Source organism: Monodelphis domestica, chromosome 7 (genome assembly GCF_027887165.1).
Source record: "Monodelphis domestica isolate mMonDom1 chromosome 7, mMonDom1.pri, whole genome shotgun sequence".
Classification (NCBI taxonomy): Eukaryota; Metazoa; Chordata; class Mammalia; order Didelphimorphia; family Didelphidae; genus Monodelphis; species Monodelphis domestica.
Window position 1 is genome coordinate 117,776,588 of NC_077233.1, and position 17,140 is coordinate 117,793,727.

A 17,140-nucleotide genomic window follows, 5' to 3' on the forward strand; every position below is an offset into this window, starting at 1 on the left:
CTCCCAGATGGGATTTAGGATCTGGGGTTGACTGAAAGTCATACTTTTACTCTTAGCTGAGAAACCAAATCAAGTTGGCTTGGTGCTTTTAAACCATCTCTTTGGGGCAGGAGGTTGTTTTATTCATTCTCTCATTCACTAAGGGTCAGTAGAGGGAATTCTTTATCAACTAATAGGTTGAAATAGATATCTTCTAGATCCATTCCAACTCCAAGTCTATAACTTTCTGATTCTATAAACTATAGGACTAAAGTTTGGTTATTTTGGTCATCTGGAAAAATTTGGGGTTCATTTAATGATTTGAGTTCTAACCCTGATATTTCCCTAGGATTGTCATACAGATAGTATTATTTCCCTTTATAAACATTTGTGAAAAAATGATTTTAGGTACTAAAGCTAAAATAGAGATTAAGACTAAACATTTGCTGACATCCCAAAATCAAATGTTCGACATACACTTTGAGAGTGTAGGATAGGTTATAGAGCACTGAACTTGGATTCAGCAAAACTTAGGTCTTAATCCTGCTGTAGATACTAAATACCTGTGTGATTTTGCATGTTATTTAATTTCTTGGGTTCTCAGAGATGAGAAGTTTGTAAAATGAGAAGTTTGGGCTTAGTGATATCTGAAGTATTCTTTCCAGATCCAAATCAATGATCCTATATCTATTCTTGGCATCCAGTGAGGAAAATTTTAATGAATCGGGGAAATTTATTCAGAATGTAAATTTTCTTTAATCACGTGATCTTGCTCTAATTTTTTTTTTCATTTTTGAAAAGAGTTCTCTACTAAAGTCAAGGTATCTGGCACTTACTATGTGAGTCCTTGGACAAGTCACTTAACTTCATTTTTTTTCATCTATAAACTCAACGGGTGGCTTTGGATGGCCTCTGACACCCCCTCTTTGCTGCTCTCATTGTGATGTTCATCCTGAAGGCTATGCAAGCAGAGCCCTGGTTCTGATATATCCCACCAAAATTAAATGTGAAAGCATGAAAACTGGTTGTATTTATGTCTGTCATCCTTGGACCAGTCAATATAAGTTTAGAAAAGAACATCATCAGTTTAGCTGCATGGTGATTACTTTTTTGTCTCCAGTGACACTAAGAGACTCTTTCCTAAGGAATGCTGGGATTGAGATCTCTCTATTGGCAGAGATATAGCCCGCATTGGTAAAATCACATATCCTTGATCTAAGTATTTAAAAGGATATTCTAGCTTTGAATAGTTTTAATGTAGCAGTTATCTAAGGCTGAACATTCACACCTGCCTCTTTGTCATCCTTAGGTAAATGTTATACCGTCCATATCTTCAACTGGTGAAGAACTTGCACATTTTGCATCCAGTGGGCATCCCACTTCATATAATGAATCTTATTTATTGGGTCAAAATAATGGTGACTTTGAATCATATGTGGGATCCAGTACTCCTCAGATCAATGGGAAACCTTCAGGTGATGAATTTGATCAACTCATCAAAAATATGGCACAGGTGAGATGACTTCTTGTTATTCTCAAGGATTAGCATTGCTAAGTGTTTATGAAAATGTTGCCCTCAGATAATTAAGGACTTTCTCAGTTAAATATTATGATGTAAAAAATGTCTGAGTCATTTATGGAAGAAAGAACATATTTTGTGAGAATTTTTAGATGTTAGGAAGATGGAATTTAAATGCAATTGCTATCAATGGAAGGCAATTATTTCATGATGATTTATTTAGTGTGTCTGATTTTAAACTGCAGTATTTGCCGTTGGGTATTTTTGTAGCTTTTCATATGTTCTGTTAGATATTATTAAGGGTGAATGGAATGTCTGTTAACATGCTAAGCTGACTCTGTTCCTTGAATAGCTGTCTGACCTCTGGTAAGTCATTTAACATTTCTGACCCTCCTTTTGTTCACCTGGATAATGGGAGTCATAATACCTCCTTCAGAGGGTTGTGAGGATCAAAAAACCTGATAAATGTAAAACAATTTAAAGTTATGAAGACACATAAAATGTTTTTATATTGAGGAGGTTTGTTTCTCTTTTTCATCATTTTTGTTTATTTGGTTTCTTGAACAGGGTCGCCCTATAGAGATCTTTGAGCTTGTTAAGCCTACAAGTGGTGGCCTAGGTTTTAGTGTTGTGGGACTGAAGAGTGAAAACAGAGGTGAACTGGGAATATTTGTTCAAGAGATTCAAGAGGGAAGTGTGGCACAAAGGTGAGACTGTTCCTAGAATCCTGACATGAATACATGGAGTTCTTGTCTTTCTTCATCATCATTTGATAGATTTAGAGCATTAAGAAACCTCCCTCAGAGATCAGTCTCAAAGATTTTTCAGAAAAAAATTTCTCTGAAAACTCACTAAACAGTTTTTAAAGTTTACATTCACTTCTTTTCTAGAAGAGTTAAGTCTTTAGGAAACAGATAAGTTCTACTGAGATAGAACCCTAACATCATTTCTTCATAGAAATAAGATTTTAGTCTAGTTTCCTAATTTAGTGCTGAAATAATAATTGATAGTCCTTTCAACTCTAAAGCTCATAGTCAAGGATAAACAGTGCTTTGACTGTGAGAAGCTGGGAGCATCGAAAAGGGGGCATGTTTTGCTTGAGATAGGTACCAATGTGAAGAGGCCATTGAAGGGGAGGAGATAGCTATAGGGTCTATGCTGTCCTGGGGTGGCAGTGGGATTAGCTTCAAAGAGAACTAGCTAATCACCAGAGGGCTCAAATAACTTCCTTTAAAAGAACTGCAGAAGGAAGATTACAAAGTGTGGAAAAGGGAAAATAGGATCATGAAAACACTAGAAATCTGTCCAAAAGCATTTCTGTGACAGCTGTCACATATCTTTTTCCTCTTCTTACTCCTCTTTGACAGAGATGGAAGACTGAAAGAAGCTGATCAAATCCTAGCAATCAATGGATATGCACTTGATCAGACAATAACACACCAACAGGCTATTAGCATCCTTCAAAAGGCCAAAGATAATGTCCAACTCGTTGTTGCCAGAGGCTCATTGCCTCCACTTATTAGCCCTATAGTTTCCCGTTCTCCATCTGCTGCTAGCACAGTTTCAGCTCACTCCAATCCAGTGGTGAGTATCTCATTTTTTCAAAGAAAAGAGTGTGGAAGAACATGGACAACCAGAAAGTAGTAGGAATAGAGATAGATCTAAAGATATGTATATAGATAAATGTTTATCTGTACACCGTAGTCTCTCTCTCTCTCTCTCTCTCTCTCTCTCTCTCTCTCTCTCTCTCTCTCTCTCTCTCTCTCTCTCTCTCTCCATCCTTCCCACCCTCTCCATCCCTCTCCCTCTCTCCCTCCTCCCTCTCTCCCTCTCTCTCTATATATATATGTATATATATATATACATATAGCTATATAACTATAGATAGATAGATTGATAATTTCCTGTTCTCCATCTGCTGCAAGATAGTTTCCCCTCACTATAATCCAATGAAGAGTACTTCAGTTTTTTCAAAGAAAAGAGTATAGAAATACATGAATATATGATCTCTGTCAAGTAGCTTAGATGGCTCAGAAGATAGAGTGCTAGACCCGGAGTCACGGAAACCTAAGTTCAAGCAGACCACATATTCTGTGTCCTGACTCCCTAAATTTTCTATGACCTTCCTCTTATAAAAAAAATCGCTTTGTTTTATTTTGTGTAAATTTTGCATTTTACATTACTAGAACCTAATATAGTATCTGGCACATAGTAAGTACTTAAAAGTTTTTGATTGACATTAAGAAGTCATTTGATTAACTCTGTTTCTAGGTTAAACCTTGTTAAACAGATAAATGTTTTACTATTTTTAAAAAATCCTACACCAGATTTTCCAACTGTAGTTTTAACTGATAATATAAAATAAAAAATAAATGAATGTTAAATGACATTTCTATCAAATTTTTGAATCATCTGTAGAAAACTTTATTTTACATCAGAGATATACTCCTCTATTGACTATAAAACAAAGGCACAGGAACATCCATGTGTAGGACTCATGAATAGAAATCTACATTTGATTAGCTAAAGGTAATCATAATAATATCATCTACAATAGTTTTAAATTTTTTCCCCGACCCTTTTCAAACTTAGATTAGTTTATACTTGAGATGAGAGTAGGAAAGCAGAAAGAAGTGTGGGACTTGGAAATCTGAGGTCCATTCTAAGTTTTTGATGCTGACTATTTGTATCAATTTGGACAATTTTTTTTAACTTCCCACAACTCATTCTATAAATAGAGACAATGATAAATGCAGTTCTGCTATAATTCCGTATGTTTTCAAAAAGTATTGTGCTTTGCAGAATCATAGGGCTGGTGGGAAAAATGGTTTTTAGGGTACAATTCTTGAAAAATTCATCAGTGACATTTTTTAAAAAAGGGATAGGAACTTAAAAAAACAATTGCATAGTTTTGTTATTGTTAAATGGTTAAGAAATACATAAATACCACAACAAATAGTTGCTTAGAATCGTTGCTCAAATTTCGCTGCTTGATAGGGCAGGAGAACAGGGAATATGAGGGTGGGGTGTGGAGTGGAGGTGGTATGAGCTAGAACTTCTTCGCTCACAGTGTCTTCTGAACCAGAAGATATACAATAAATAGGGCACTTTACGTTTAAAAAGACCTGAAGTTTGCTTGTGGAAATGGGCATGGGAAGGGCTGTATTTTATGAGTTGTCATGGAATGATGCAGTTTTCTGCATATTAAGTTAAACATGAGGCTGCTAGAAAACTCAGAGGATAGAGAGCTCAACCTAGAGATGAAGAGTTTGTTCTCAGACACTTCCTAGCTGTGTGACCCTGGGCAAATCACTCAACCCCAGTTTCCCAACCTTTACTGCTCTTCTGCCTTGGAACTAATTCTTGGTATTGATTCCAAGACAGAAGATAATGGTTAAAAAAAATGTGGAGCATAAGCCATAAATGTTCCCCAATGTATCGATTGATTTAGAACAAATTTGAGTTTTCAAAACTCATGTTATTGCAACACTGAATGTACCTTGCCTGATCTACCTCACAGGATTGTTTTGAGGAAAGTTCTTTGTAAGTTTAAAATACCATTTTAATATAAACTTTTATTATTTTTGTTCAGGTCCAGTGGCAACATGTGGAGACCATTGAATTGGTTAATGATGGATCAGGTCTAGGATTTGGAATAGTAGGAGGAAAATCAACTGGAGTAATAGTAAAAACCATTTTACCTGGAGGAGTGGCTGATCAGGTATTCTCACTTCATGGATCTATTTTGTTTATGATTATCATAAATTAGTAGCATATGCCATGTATTAGAAACCAAGAGTAAAACCGATGGACTACTTCCTAGAAGAGTAAAGCTGCTGTCTGGAAGAAGCTGTTTTGTTTTTATCTCTATCTCCTAAAACAGTGTTTTGTTTTGTTTTGTTTTTTCATAATAGGCATCTAATTAATGATTGTTAAATGGGTGACCGAGATAATGTTAAAGTAACTAAATTGTAGTTTTACGAATTTAAACTTTTTCCTCTTTAAGCCTCAGGGGGGGAAAAAAAAACACCTGAAATCTGAGTTTGATCCTAATTTTTGCGCTGAATATTGGATAGATTATCTGTAGAACTCCATAATGAGGTCAAGGTTTTGGACTGCAACCTTGTGTCTGCCATTTATCTTCACTGTGTTCCATGACTAGAAAAAGACAGCATTCCTAAACCCAGCTAGTTGTCTTATGAATGCATTATCATTTGTCACTAGGAGAATTTGAGAACAGATCATAGATCCATCAGCTACTATTCTTAGAAAAAAAAATCCTCACATTTCCCTCTTAAAACTCGTATCCTCAAGATGAGTCACTAGTGCCATCTTTGTGTTAGAAGTACCCCATTAACATAGAATATCTTTAATATGTTACATGACAGAATGCTGGCTAATACACACATTTCATTACAATTTCAAATAATATGTGATTTCACTGGTGTGTGGTCCCTTTCATAAATATAGATCATGACCTTTGCAAGTCTTTGGAGACAGTCGTCATTAGTTGCTATGATCCAAAATATTTATAACCTTTTGCTGAGCCTTTCCAAATTCAGGAGGGTTAGTTCTTGGATGATAGATGTACAGTTTCATGACAGGTCTTTTCAACTTGATAGTATATCTTCCATAGCTTGTACTACCATAGCATGTAACTTTCGAAAGCTAAGAGTGGCTGAGACAATTTTAATGCCATGATGAAGGATCATAGTAGTATTTTTTGAACTGTTCATGTAACAGAAGAATAATTGACAAATTTATTAATTGTTATAATTACCTCTTCTATACACATTTGTTGTATTGAAGGAAAAATATTAATACTAATTCCATACTGCAGCCAATATGCCATAAGTTTTATTTAATATGTCATTTATTTATTTAATGTATCACAAGCCATTTCTAGGTTGGAGAAAAATATGCCCAAAATAGCATCATTCCTTACAACATGACTATGCCCAAAGAAGATTTTAGCTAGTATTTATAGGAATCTTGAAATGGGGAAAAATATCTTAAAATCCATTAGGCCAATATTCCAGAAGTGAATAAACCAAGTTACTATTCCAATCTTCCTGTATCATTCTTCTTAAGGAAATTGAAATTGAATAAGAGGTCATGAGAATGCCTTCATTTTCATGAAGGGATACTTTCCTGAGGTGGACCCCATGTCTAATCCCTTAATTGAATTGCATTGAAGAGATAATCATCTAATGAAAGGTCTTTTTTCTTCAACTGGTCACCCTAGAAACTTTTCTGAGGAGTTTGGAAAACACGTTAGGGGGAAAATGTTATTTCATAATATTTCTAGAAGGATGTATCTAAAAAAAGATATTTTGATATGCTTCCAAAGTTAATAGAGTGAATTATTTTTGTGAAGGGTTCACCCTTGATTATTGCCATTTATAAATAGAATTGTATTTCAGAAGCATATTTGAATTTCATGTCTTGACTTTCATACCAGTGAGCTATGCTCAATTTACACTTCCTAAGCTCATGATGACAATCAGAGGAAAAAGCCCCATGTTAAAACGTAGCCTTCTAATTGAGAAAAAAATAGAAATATAGTAAATCAGCTATTGTTCTTTCTTGCTGTTACCATTAGGAGGTACTTGGATGTAACATAATCAGTTGACTTTCTTCTCTTTGAACGCTCTTGCTGTGTGTCCCCTCCAGCTCCTCTCTCTTTTTAAGTTTCCTAGAAGTATGGACCTAGATCTATAGCACCATAGTATAAATTTCTGCCTAATTGTTCAGTAAATATCCCTCTCATCTTTGCACAGACAGGAATTCTTTTTTCCTTCTACAAGAAAGATATTCGAGTAGTTATTCAGAAAATTTACTCTACACGTATCTAGACCTATCTGTTTATCTCTATGTCTGATATTTGTATCTGCCTTCTCTCTGTCTCTCTGTCTTTTTCTGTCTCTTCTGTCTGTCTCTGTCTCTGTCTCTCTATCTCTCTCCCTCCTCCTCTCTCCTTCACCTCTCTCTCCATCTCTTGCAATAACCTCCTGGGTGATCAGCCTTCCTGAAGTCTGCTTCCACTCCAATCTGTTCTTCATTAATCTCTCAGAGTTTCTTAAAGTGCACTTCTAATCATGTCACATCCCTTACTTAGTAAGCTCTATTGACTCCCTATTGGCTCCAGGAGCAAATACAAAATTATTTGTTAGTAACCTAGCTCCTTCCTACCTTCCCAGTCTTCTTACACCTTACTCTTTGTCTTTTACTCTTTGATCCAATGACTCTTTTTTTTCTGACTTTCCCAAAAATCTCATGTCTTACATAAAGCCTTCCTCAGCTCCTCTTTATTCTACTCTCATCACTCTGTTAATTATTTCCTGTGACTCCTGTATATAGCTTGATTTGTACATACTTGTTTGCCCATTGTCTCCCCCATGGATTATAAGCTCCTTGAGGATAAAAAAACATTTTTGATCTCTTTTTGTATCCCCAAAGCTTAGCATAATACTTATCACATAAGTGCTTAGTAAATGTGTATGAATAGATATTTGCAAATCTGTCCATATACATATATACATACATATGTGTGCATTTATTAAGCACCTATATGTAGTTAAGGATCAGGGAAAGTTTAAGATCTGCTATTAAATATCTTAATTTTTTGTAAATCAATTCATTTGAATAAATATTCAACTTGGTTGCTATAATAGTATGATAAATAGTTGACATCAAGATTGTCTAATTTTCTATATGTATGTAATTAAATTATGTTTTATCATCTTTGACTAAACTCTATTCAGAGAAGACCAATCCTATTCAGTTTTCCTTTAAAATGTCTCTTAATATTTGTTTCTTTGTTTCTTGTTTTCCAGTTCATAGGCTCTTTTCATTTGAAGGTTAACTGGAGTACTGCATTAGCCTTCTAAACTATCTCCTGGCTCTCTGTTTTCTAATATGTTTGGTGTACTGCCCTAGATGAATTTCCTCCATTTCTTCCATGATTATCTTATTGGCCAGAGACATTTAATGGGACAGTATAAACCTATTCAACAAAGATTTACCGTGTACTTGCCATGAAGAAAGGCATTGCTCTAGAATTGAGTTCATATTTTATCCTGAAGCAATAGGGAGCATCGGAAGTATTCTGAGCAGGAAAGTGACAAGGCTGAACCAGTGCTTTAGGAAGATGACTCTGTCAGCCTTATGGAGAATAGATATAGAATGGATCCTTCCTTGACTATGGAATAAAGCACTTTTTGTTCCTCAGTCTTCTTAGGCTTTCCTCAATCTTCAAAACCTTTATCTTTGTACTTTTAACACATCTATTCTCTTTAGGAATCATTGACTTCCTGACCATCTGGCCTGTTGTTTGCCCCCTTGAGTACTCTGCTTCCCCATCTTTGAACTTTTACTCACTTTTTGTTTCCTCTCTATTAAAATAATAATAGCTGGCTTTTAGGTAGTGTTTTACATACACTTAAAAATAGTAGGAATAATAATGATAGCTAACATTTAGATCTTGGCTACTATGTAGGCACTATGCTAAGTACTTTTCAAATGTCATAGAAATTCATTCTTACAACATCTTGAGTAGGTAAGTAGCAGAGATAACAGCCATGGAAGTCTCAGAGAACTTAAATGATTTTCCTATATTAATGTAGTGATTGAGTGACAACTGTGAGATCTGAATCTGCTTTCTGATTCGAAGCTGAACACTTTATCTACTATATCAAGCTGTCTTTGAGATTATTCCTTTTTTTTTACCTTTGCTTATTCAAATCCATCTCAACTGAAATATCTTTTGTGCTGTTTTCCTAGCTCACAATGATCCAACCCTCCTCTACATCTTTACCTATTCATTCAATAATTTCCCTTGTGCTTATTTTTATTTTTGTATATAGCAGATAATAAATCTCTTTTTAAAAATTTATTTAGCATATTTTTCCATGGTTACATGAATCATGATTTTCCCAACCATATTCCCTCCCCCTCCCAGAGCTGATGAGCATGGGTTGATGGGTTATACTGTTATGCTGATGGGTTATACATGTATCATTGTTCAAAACTTATTTCCATGTTATTCATATTTGCACTAGAGTGATCTTTTAATGCCCAAACCCTAACCATATCCCCATTGAACCACATGATCAATCATATGTTTTTCTTCTGCATTTCTGTTCCCATAGTTCTTTCTCTGAATGTGAGTAGTGTTCTTTCTCGTAAGTCCCTCAGAATTGTCCTGAGTCATTGCATTGCTGCTAGTAGAGAAGTCCATTATATTCAATTGTACCACAGTGTATCAGTCTCTGTGTACAATATTCTCCTGGTTCTGCTCCTTTTGCTCTGCATTAATTCCTGGAGGTCTTTGCAGTTCACATGGAATTCCTCCAGTTCATCATTCCTTTCAGCGCAATAGTATTCCATCATCATCAGATACCACAATTTGTTCAACCACTGCCCAATTGAAGGGTATCTCCTCATTTTCTAATTTTTTTTGCCACCACAATTTTTGTACAAGTCTTTTTCCTTTTGATGATCTCTTTGGGGTACAATCCCAGCAGTGGAATGGCTGGATCAAAGGGCAAGCATTCTTTTAAAGCCCTTTGTGCATAATTCCAAACTGCCCTCTAGAATGGTTGGAACAATTCATAACTCCACCAGCTGTGTATTAGTGTCCCAATTTTGCCACATTTCCTCCAACATTTATCACTTTTCTTTGCTTCCATATTGGTTAGTCTACTAGCTGTAAGGTGGTACCTCAATATTGTTTTAATTTATATTTCTCTAATCAGGAGGGATTTAGAACACTTTTTTATGTGCTTATTGAAAGCTTTGATTTTTGTCATGTGAAAACTGTCAATTCAAGTCCCTTGACCATTTGTTGATTGGGGAATGGCTTGATCTTTTGTAAATTTGACTTAGTTCCTTATATATTTGGGAAATTAAACCTTTGTCAGAGAGTTTTGTTATAAATTTTTTCCCAGTGTGTTCCTTTCCTCCTAATTTTGGTTATATTGGGTTTTTTTTTTTGTACAAAAACTTTTTAAATTTGATATATTTAAAGTCATTCATTTTACATTTTGTAATGTTCTCCATCTCTTGCTTGGTCTTAAATTCCTTCCATTCCCACAGATCTGACAGGTATACTATTCTATGTTCACCTAATTTATTTATGATTTCACACTTTATATTTAAGTCATTTACCCATTTTGAATTTATGTTGGTATAGGGTGTAAGATATTGGTCTAAAACTAATTTTTACCTTACTGTTTTCCAATTTTCCCAGCAGTTTTTGTCAAATAGTGAGTTCTTGTCCCAATGGGATCTTTGGGTTTATCAAACATTAGCTTGCTGAGGTCATTTACCCCTAGTCTATTCCATTGATCAATCCTTCTGTCTCTTAGCCAGGACCATTCAATGAATCCCTTTTGCTTGATTGATCTGATTAGAAGTTTATTTATATATATCTCCTTTACTATTCTGTAAAAAATGATTTTTAGATTCACAAATAGAAGTACATCCTTTATTGGCACTTTACAAAGATAATTTCTTCTTACATTTGACTTTCAAAACTGATGTGATTTGAAAAAAAATTTTAGGTCAGCAGTTCCATTGTAGAACACTATTTGAGTCATTAATCATTTACTTTCTCATTCAGCATGGACGATTATGTAGCGGAGACCATATCCTGAAAATTGGAGAGACAGACTTGTCTGGTATGAGCAGTGAGCAAGTAGCACAAGTGCTCAGGCAGTGTGGGAATCGAGTCAAGTTGGTGATTGCAAGAGGTGTCATAGAAGAACCCATGGTAACAACCTCTTCAGGCATCACATTATCTTCTTCCATGTCTTCCATGTTGGAAAAGCCGGTGAGGGTATACAATTAAATTGACTAGGAGAACAAACCTTATAAAATTGTTCTGTACAGAACCTAGACCAATGGGCAAAGTTATGTCATATTTTAGTTCTTATTAACAACAAATACTTTATAGAGGAATTATTGAAAATTTGTCAGTCTGTTAGGCAAGAAGACTACTTAGCTATAGATGAATAATTGCTCACTTTTATGTAAGATTTTTAAATTTACAGAGCCCTTCAAATAGCCCTATGAGAGAAATAAAATTACCTTTTTTGAGGGAAAAATAAATTAAAAAAGGTTATCCTATAATTAGGCATTTATGATGAAATAAGAACACTAAGATAATGTTTTAGCAGATACAATTTTTGAAGAACAGCCTTTGGTATTAATATATGAAGTCTTTTAGCTTTTTGTTTCCTTGTTTGCCTAAGTAGAAGGATCATTTTAAGTCCAGATGCCAAGTTGAAGATAAAAGGTTTGCAGTGAAGATTCTGAGCTTTTATTCTGATTGAATATTTCTTGAGCAAAAAGTAGTAGTATGTGGTTTACATGTATAGCTTACTACCTACTGCCAATGATCAAAGCTTTATTCACAGGAATATCATGCTGGTTTGGGACTTTATATGAAAGAACATCTGAAAATTCATGTGAAAACTTCTGAAATGGGATCATTATTTTTAAAAAAATTGGCCAAATGAAAATAGGGAGTATTTACTAAATATAAAAATTTGCCTCCAAAATATTTGGATACCAAAAACTCAGTTCTTAAAGAATAACAGTAAGAAAAATCCAGAGATAATTATTATATTATAAATATATATTTATGTTCTCATAAGTTAAAAAATAATTGGCAGTATTCTAAACAGATGATTATTAATTCTTGGAGCTAAGAGAAGGGGTAGGAGGAGGAATCTTGAACTCCTTAAGCAAATGTTTGGAATTTTTTTCAGTAGAGAAATATAATTTTTCCATGATTTTGTTGTTTTTAGTATAGGTTTGGCTGCTATTTTTTAGGAAAGGAAAGAAAAAAATGGAAGAGAAATCTTGTTTGGGAAAGCATTTAAATGGCATTCTTTTGTGATAAACAAAAGATTTTATTCAGCAATACATAAATGAATGCAGTATGAAAAACACTTGATGTAATTGAACGCTTAAAAAACTCTATTCTGTGCATATCCTCATTTCTGGAGCTTGTGCCCCTTTTAAAATCATCTGATAGTCAAATTGCCACCCTCTAAAATAGCACTCGCATAAGTCTTATTAAAAATAGAAAACACATTTGTTTCCATTGAAGCAGATTTCATCCTGTCATTTTCTGGTAATTATCTAAATTCTAAACTTTTGCTAAGTTTGCACAGATAATTATGTGTAAGGGAAAAATGAAATCAAACTTCAGAATACCATTATATCTCATTTAGGTGGAATGCCAGTGAGATGTAGTTAGGATTAGAAGAGGTCCAAAAGAATATGCAGCTCTAGACCCCACTTGGCCCAAGATCAGAGAGTGGGGTATTGTTATTTTGAAGTAAGAATGGCTTGTGTTGGTAACCCAGACCAGTTTACTGATGCTTCATGATTCATTGTGTAATGATTTAAATTATTTCACTAGTCAGCTAATGACTAGCTCATTAATGCCTAACCATTCATTCGTGTCACAATTTCACAGATAAGAGTGTTGGCACATTTATGAAATCTAGATCATATTGGCATTCTGAAAAGAAAGGTTATTTGTGTGTTGTAAAATGTGTTATTTAAAGAAGCCTGGTATACAAAACTCAGAATGAAAAAGAATACAATAGAAGTTTTTGTTTTGTACTAGATCTGTGATTTCGTTGGTATAGGGGACAGCTATTGAAGAAGCTTCCCCTACCCAAGTAGATCAGAAATTGCTGGATAACTATAATCTTAGAGACTAATTGCCTAGCGATAATTGACTTGCCCAGAGACACAAAACCTGTATATGTCAGAGATGAGACTTGAACCCAAGCATTCATGATTTTGAGGTTCTCCATCACTAAATCAAGCTTCTTACAGAAAGCAATATTTTACATATTATAAAAAGATTATTAATTTTGCAAAAGAATTCACCAATCATAAGCATTTGTGCCTTCTGTGTACTAGGCACTTGGGATATAAAAAAGGCAAAAAGGCAATTGTTGCTTTCAAGGAGCTCACAATATAATCAGTGAGACAAGCAAACAAATATGTACAAATAATGTATATATTTATACAGAAGATACAGGATTTATACATATATGTTACAGAATTCTTCATATACTTCAGTATCCATTTACACCTTATTGATCAAAAAAAAAAAAGAAAATATTGTTGTGATGGAAAGAAGACTGGCTTTTTAATCAGGGAACTTAGATTGGATTTTGATTTGTTTAATTGTAGGCAAATGACTTGATCTTTCTGAGTCTTAGTTTCCTTCTCCATAAAATGAGGCTAACAATATTTATACTATTTACAACATAGGGTTATTATTGGGGAATAATGCGTTTTGCAAATCTCAAAGTATTATATACATTTGCACTGTTATTAGTTGTCTGAGAGAATGGCTTGGGGTGGGGGATGGAGTGTGGAGTTGCGAAGTCTTTTACTAAAAATGTTAGGCTCTAGCTATTTGTGTTGTCTCCCCTATTATAATGTAAACTCCTTGAGAGCTAGGATTATTTTTGTATCCTTAAGGAATTGTTGATTGATTGAGAGGATCAATTTGAACTTCTACCGGTAAAGAAGAATTAACTCCAAAAGAATAATCGAAGTCAATAACAGAGCAGGATTTGGTTTGTAAAATTCTGTTTTTATGTAAATTTTCAGGAACATCCTTTTAGTAAAGGGATTTTGTATTTGACCATTATATCTTTTTTTTAACTATGTTAGATTAGGAAAAATAGCAAGACAGGTTTCCATTACTAGAGATTCTCAATACAATAAGTAGCCTTCCTAGCTTTCAGATCACCCCTAAATAAGAATTTCATTTTCTTGAACTGAGCTAAAATCTCTATTTTAAAATTTTCTTTTAATTTAGATGGAAATGTCTATGCAGAAAAATGGAGAGGTTGAAACATTTGACGTAGAACTCACCAAAAATATCCAAGGATTAGGAATAACTATTGCTGGTTACATTGGAGATAAAAAATCAGGTAATAATTTAAAATAAAATGTTTTAAACATGTATTCCTACAGCTTTCTATGATGTCTTTGATTTATGAAACTTTGTTTTTCTGGTAGTCATATAAACAGTAAAACTTCATTTAATAGCCTTAGACTGTATGCCTTTAGGAAAAAAAAAACAACTTTGAAAATTGAACATTAGGTGAAATAAGTGTGGAAGTACCAATCTTTAAAGGAGATATTTCAGACAATGTTCTTAATCATCCAAGCATATGGTGTTGTTGAGGATATGTATATAGTAGTAAAATAAAGTAGTAAATGGGTCAGGAAGGTGAAGGTCAAATAAAATCTACTTTAATAATTTCTTTAATAATATGCCCACTACCTTGAGGGGGAGAGGGCTTGGCCTGTCTGTTTTACTAATTTAAAAATTTTTGTTTCATCTCTTAACAGCTGGCCTCTGGGATTCCTCTATGCTGCATTTCTAAAATGGTAGCTGGTAGAATCATGTAAAATTATAGATTTAACTATGGAACTGGGAAGCATCTATTATATTCTCTGAATCTTTATTTTAGATATTTCTAAAGACCTACTTAGGTTATTTTTTAAGATTGTAACAAAATAGTAATATATATATTTTTTAAAATTCTCAGAATCTTCAGGTATATTTGTAAAGAGCATAACAAAAAGCAGTGCTGTTGAAAATGATGGAAGGATCCGTGTTGGTGATCAAATCATAGCAGTAAGTCACTTTCTTCATCTTTAAAATAATGGGGAACTAGATTTATTTTTTAAATTTTGTTTTTTATATTATTTTAAAAGTTTTATTAATTGATACTTTTTAGTTTTTATGATATTTCCCTTGTAAGAAAAAACAAATGAGGATAACAAGATAAGTAAAACCAAATATAGATATAAATCCATGTAGTTTTACAAATGTGTCTGATATAGTATACAACTTTGTGTCAATATCCCCCCCTTCTCTCTTCTAGGGAAAAATATTAGTCATTTCAATTACATTTATATTATTATCAACTGAATATTTTTGTTTCCATCTCTAACAATATTTGAATCTATTGCATATAACAACACTTCAGTTATCCTGCTTTACTAGTGAATGTCTTTTGCTGATTACTGAATCTTCTGGATAATTGAAGTTTAACCTTTTAATAATAAAAACTATCATATATTAAAGATTTTGTAACATTATTACATTCAATTATTATATTGTGGCATAGACTAGAAACAGGATCAAATTTGTACTGATTTAAGTTTACTCTGGAATTGACTTTCTTGTTTGTTTTATATTTTTATATCATATTAATACATTAGGTTTATATTTTAGAGTAGTTAAGCCCAGAAGTTATCAGCTTAGTGGATCCTATATTTTTCAGATATTTAACATGAAAATTTTGAGTATCCACTTATAGAAATAGTTGTATAATTATCTTAGTTAATTGAGCAAATATATTGACTATGGACCCCATGCATTAACTCTCTTTCTCCATCAGGAGTACATGACTACAGATTAGGAATCATTGCTTTTATATATGATGTTAATGGAAAACTAAATTCATGCAGTTACTCGGTTGGACCACTTGGTGATACTCATGCTTTTTCTTTTGGACTGGTTGGGTGTATGGTTTTGGACATGCCAGGGTATCTTTTAATTGAATATTTATTGAGATTTTTTCATAAGATATAGATTCACCTTTTTATCAAATTAACCTCTGTTGTTAAATAATTTTATGAATGATGCTTATTAGAAAACTGTTTAAGGCACTTTTCAAAAGAAGCTTCCTAAAGTCAGTAGAAAACTTGATCTTATTGAATTCTTTCTCCATGTAAAAAGTCTAGTGTTCATTCAAAGTCATAAAAATAGGAACAGATTGCTACTGGATAGGAAGACTTGACTCTGGCACTCTAGACAAATCATCTAACTTGTTGGAGATACAGTTTTTTCATCTTTAAAATGGAGATAATATTTTTCTTTTCTTGATGTTTCCTGCTTATATTCTTTCCCCCCTTCCCACTTATAATAACTTTTCATATATATATATATATATATATATATATATATATATATATATATATATATAGTTTATCTGTACACATGTTTATCTGCACAATGGAATGTAAGCTACTTGAGGGTAGGGACTTCCTTCCTTCCTTCCTTCCTTCCTTCCTTCCTTCCTTCCTTCCTTCCTTCCTTCCTTCCTTCCTTCCTTCCTTCCTTCCTTCCTCCTCCCTCCCCCTCTCTCTCCCTCCTTCTTCCCTCCCTCCCTCCCTACTTCCTCCCTCTCCCCTCTCCCTTCCTCCTTCTTCTCTCCCTCCTTCTTCCCTCCCTCCCCCCCTTTCTCCTTCCCTCTATCTCTCTCTACATCCTTCTCTCTTTTTCTCTTTCTCTTTTCTTTTTTTCCTTCTCTTTGTATTCCCACTGTCTGATATGTAGTAGATACTTAATAAATGCTTGTCATATTGAATTTAAATGTCATGTAAATAATAGTATTATTGTCATCATTCCTTTACTAACCTTCTTCTCCAGTACTTTACCATGCATGGTAGAGAGGTGACTCAAAGCTTTGAAGTCTAGGTTAGAAGGGAGTAAATCTTGGTAAGTACAACAAGGCTGAGAGGAGTCCTAACTAAGGAATAGTCTTGTTCAGTACAGAAACACTCATCAGTATAGGGTAAGGTACA

At 33.9% G+C, this 17,140-nt stretch overlaps 1 protein-coding gene across 50 annotated transcripts in view; it reads left to right on the forward strand.

Annotated features, from left to right (window-relative positions):
• MPDZ (multiple PDZ domain crumbs cell polarity complex component) overlaps positions 1-17,140 on the forward strand; it is a 229,323-nt gene that overhangs the window by 62,992 nt on the left and 149,191 nt on the right. For 49 of the 50 annotated variants that reach the window (XM_056805373.1, XM_056805384.1, XM_056805400.1 and 46 more), the window contains exons 4-10: positions 1,289-1,492; positions 2,066-2,205; positions 2,866-3,082; positions 5,091-5,219; positions 11,121-11,330; positions 14,355-14,469; positions 15,094-15,182. In XM_056805373.1, coding sequence (XP_056661351.1) covers positions 1,289-1,492; positions 2,066-2,205; positions 2,866-3,082; positions 5,091-5,219; positions 11,121-11,330; positions 14,355-14,469; positions 15,094-15,182 — 1,104 coding nt within the window. The remainder of the gene's footprint in view (positions 1-1,288; positions 1,493-2,065; positions 2,206-2,865; positions 3,083-5,090; positions 5,220-11,120; positions 11,331-14,354; positions 14,470-15,093; positions 15,183-17,140) is intronic. The other variant, XM_056805397.1, reaches the window with a different exon arrangement.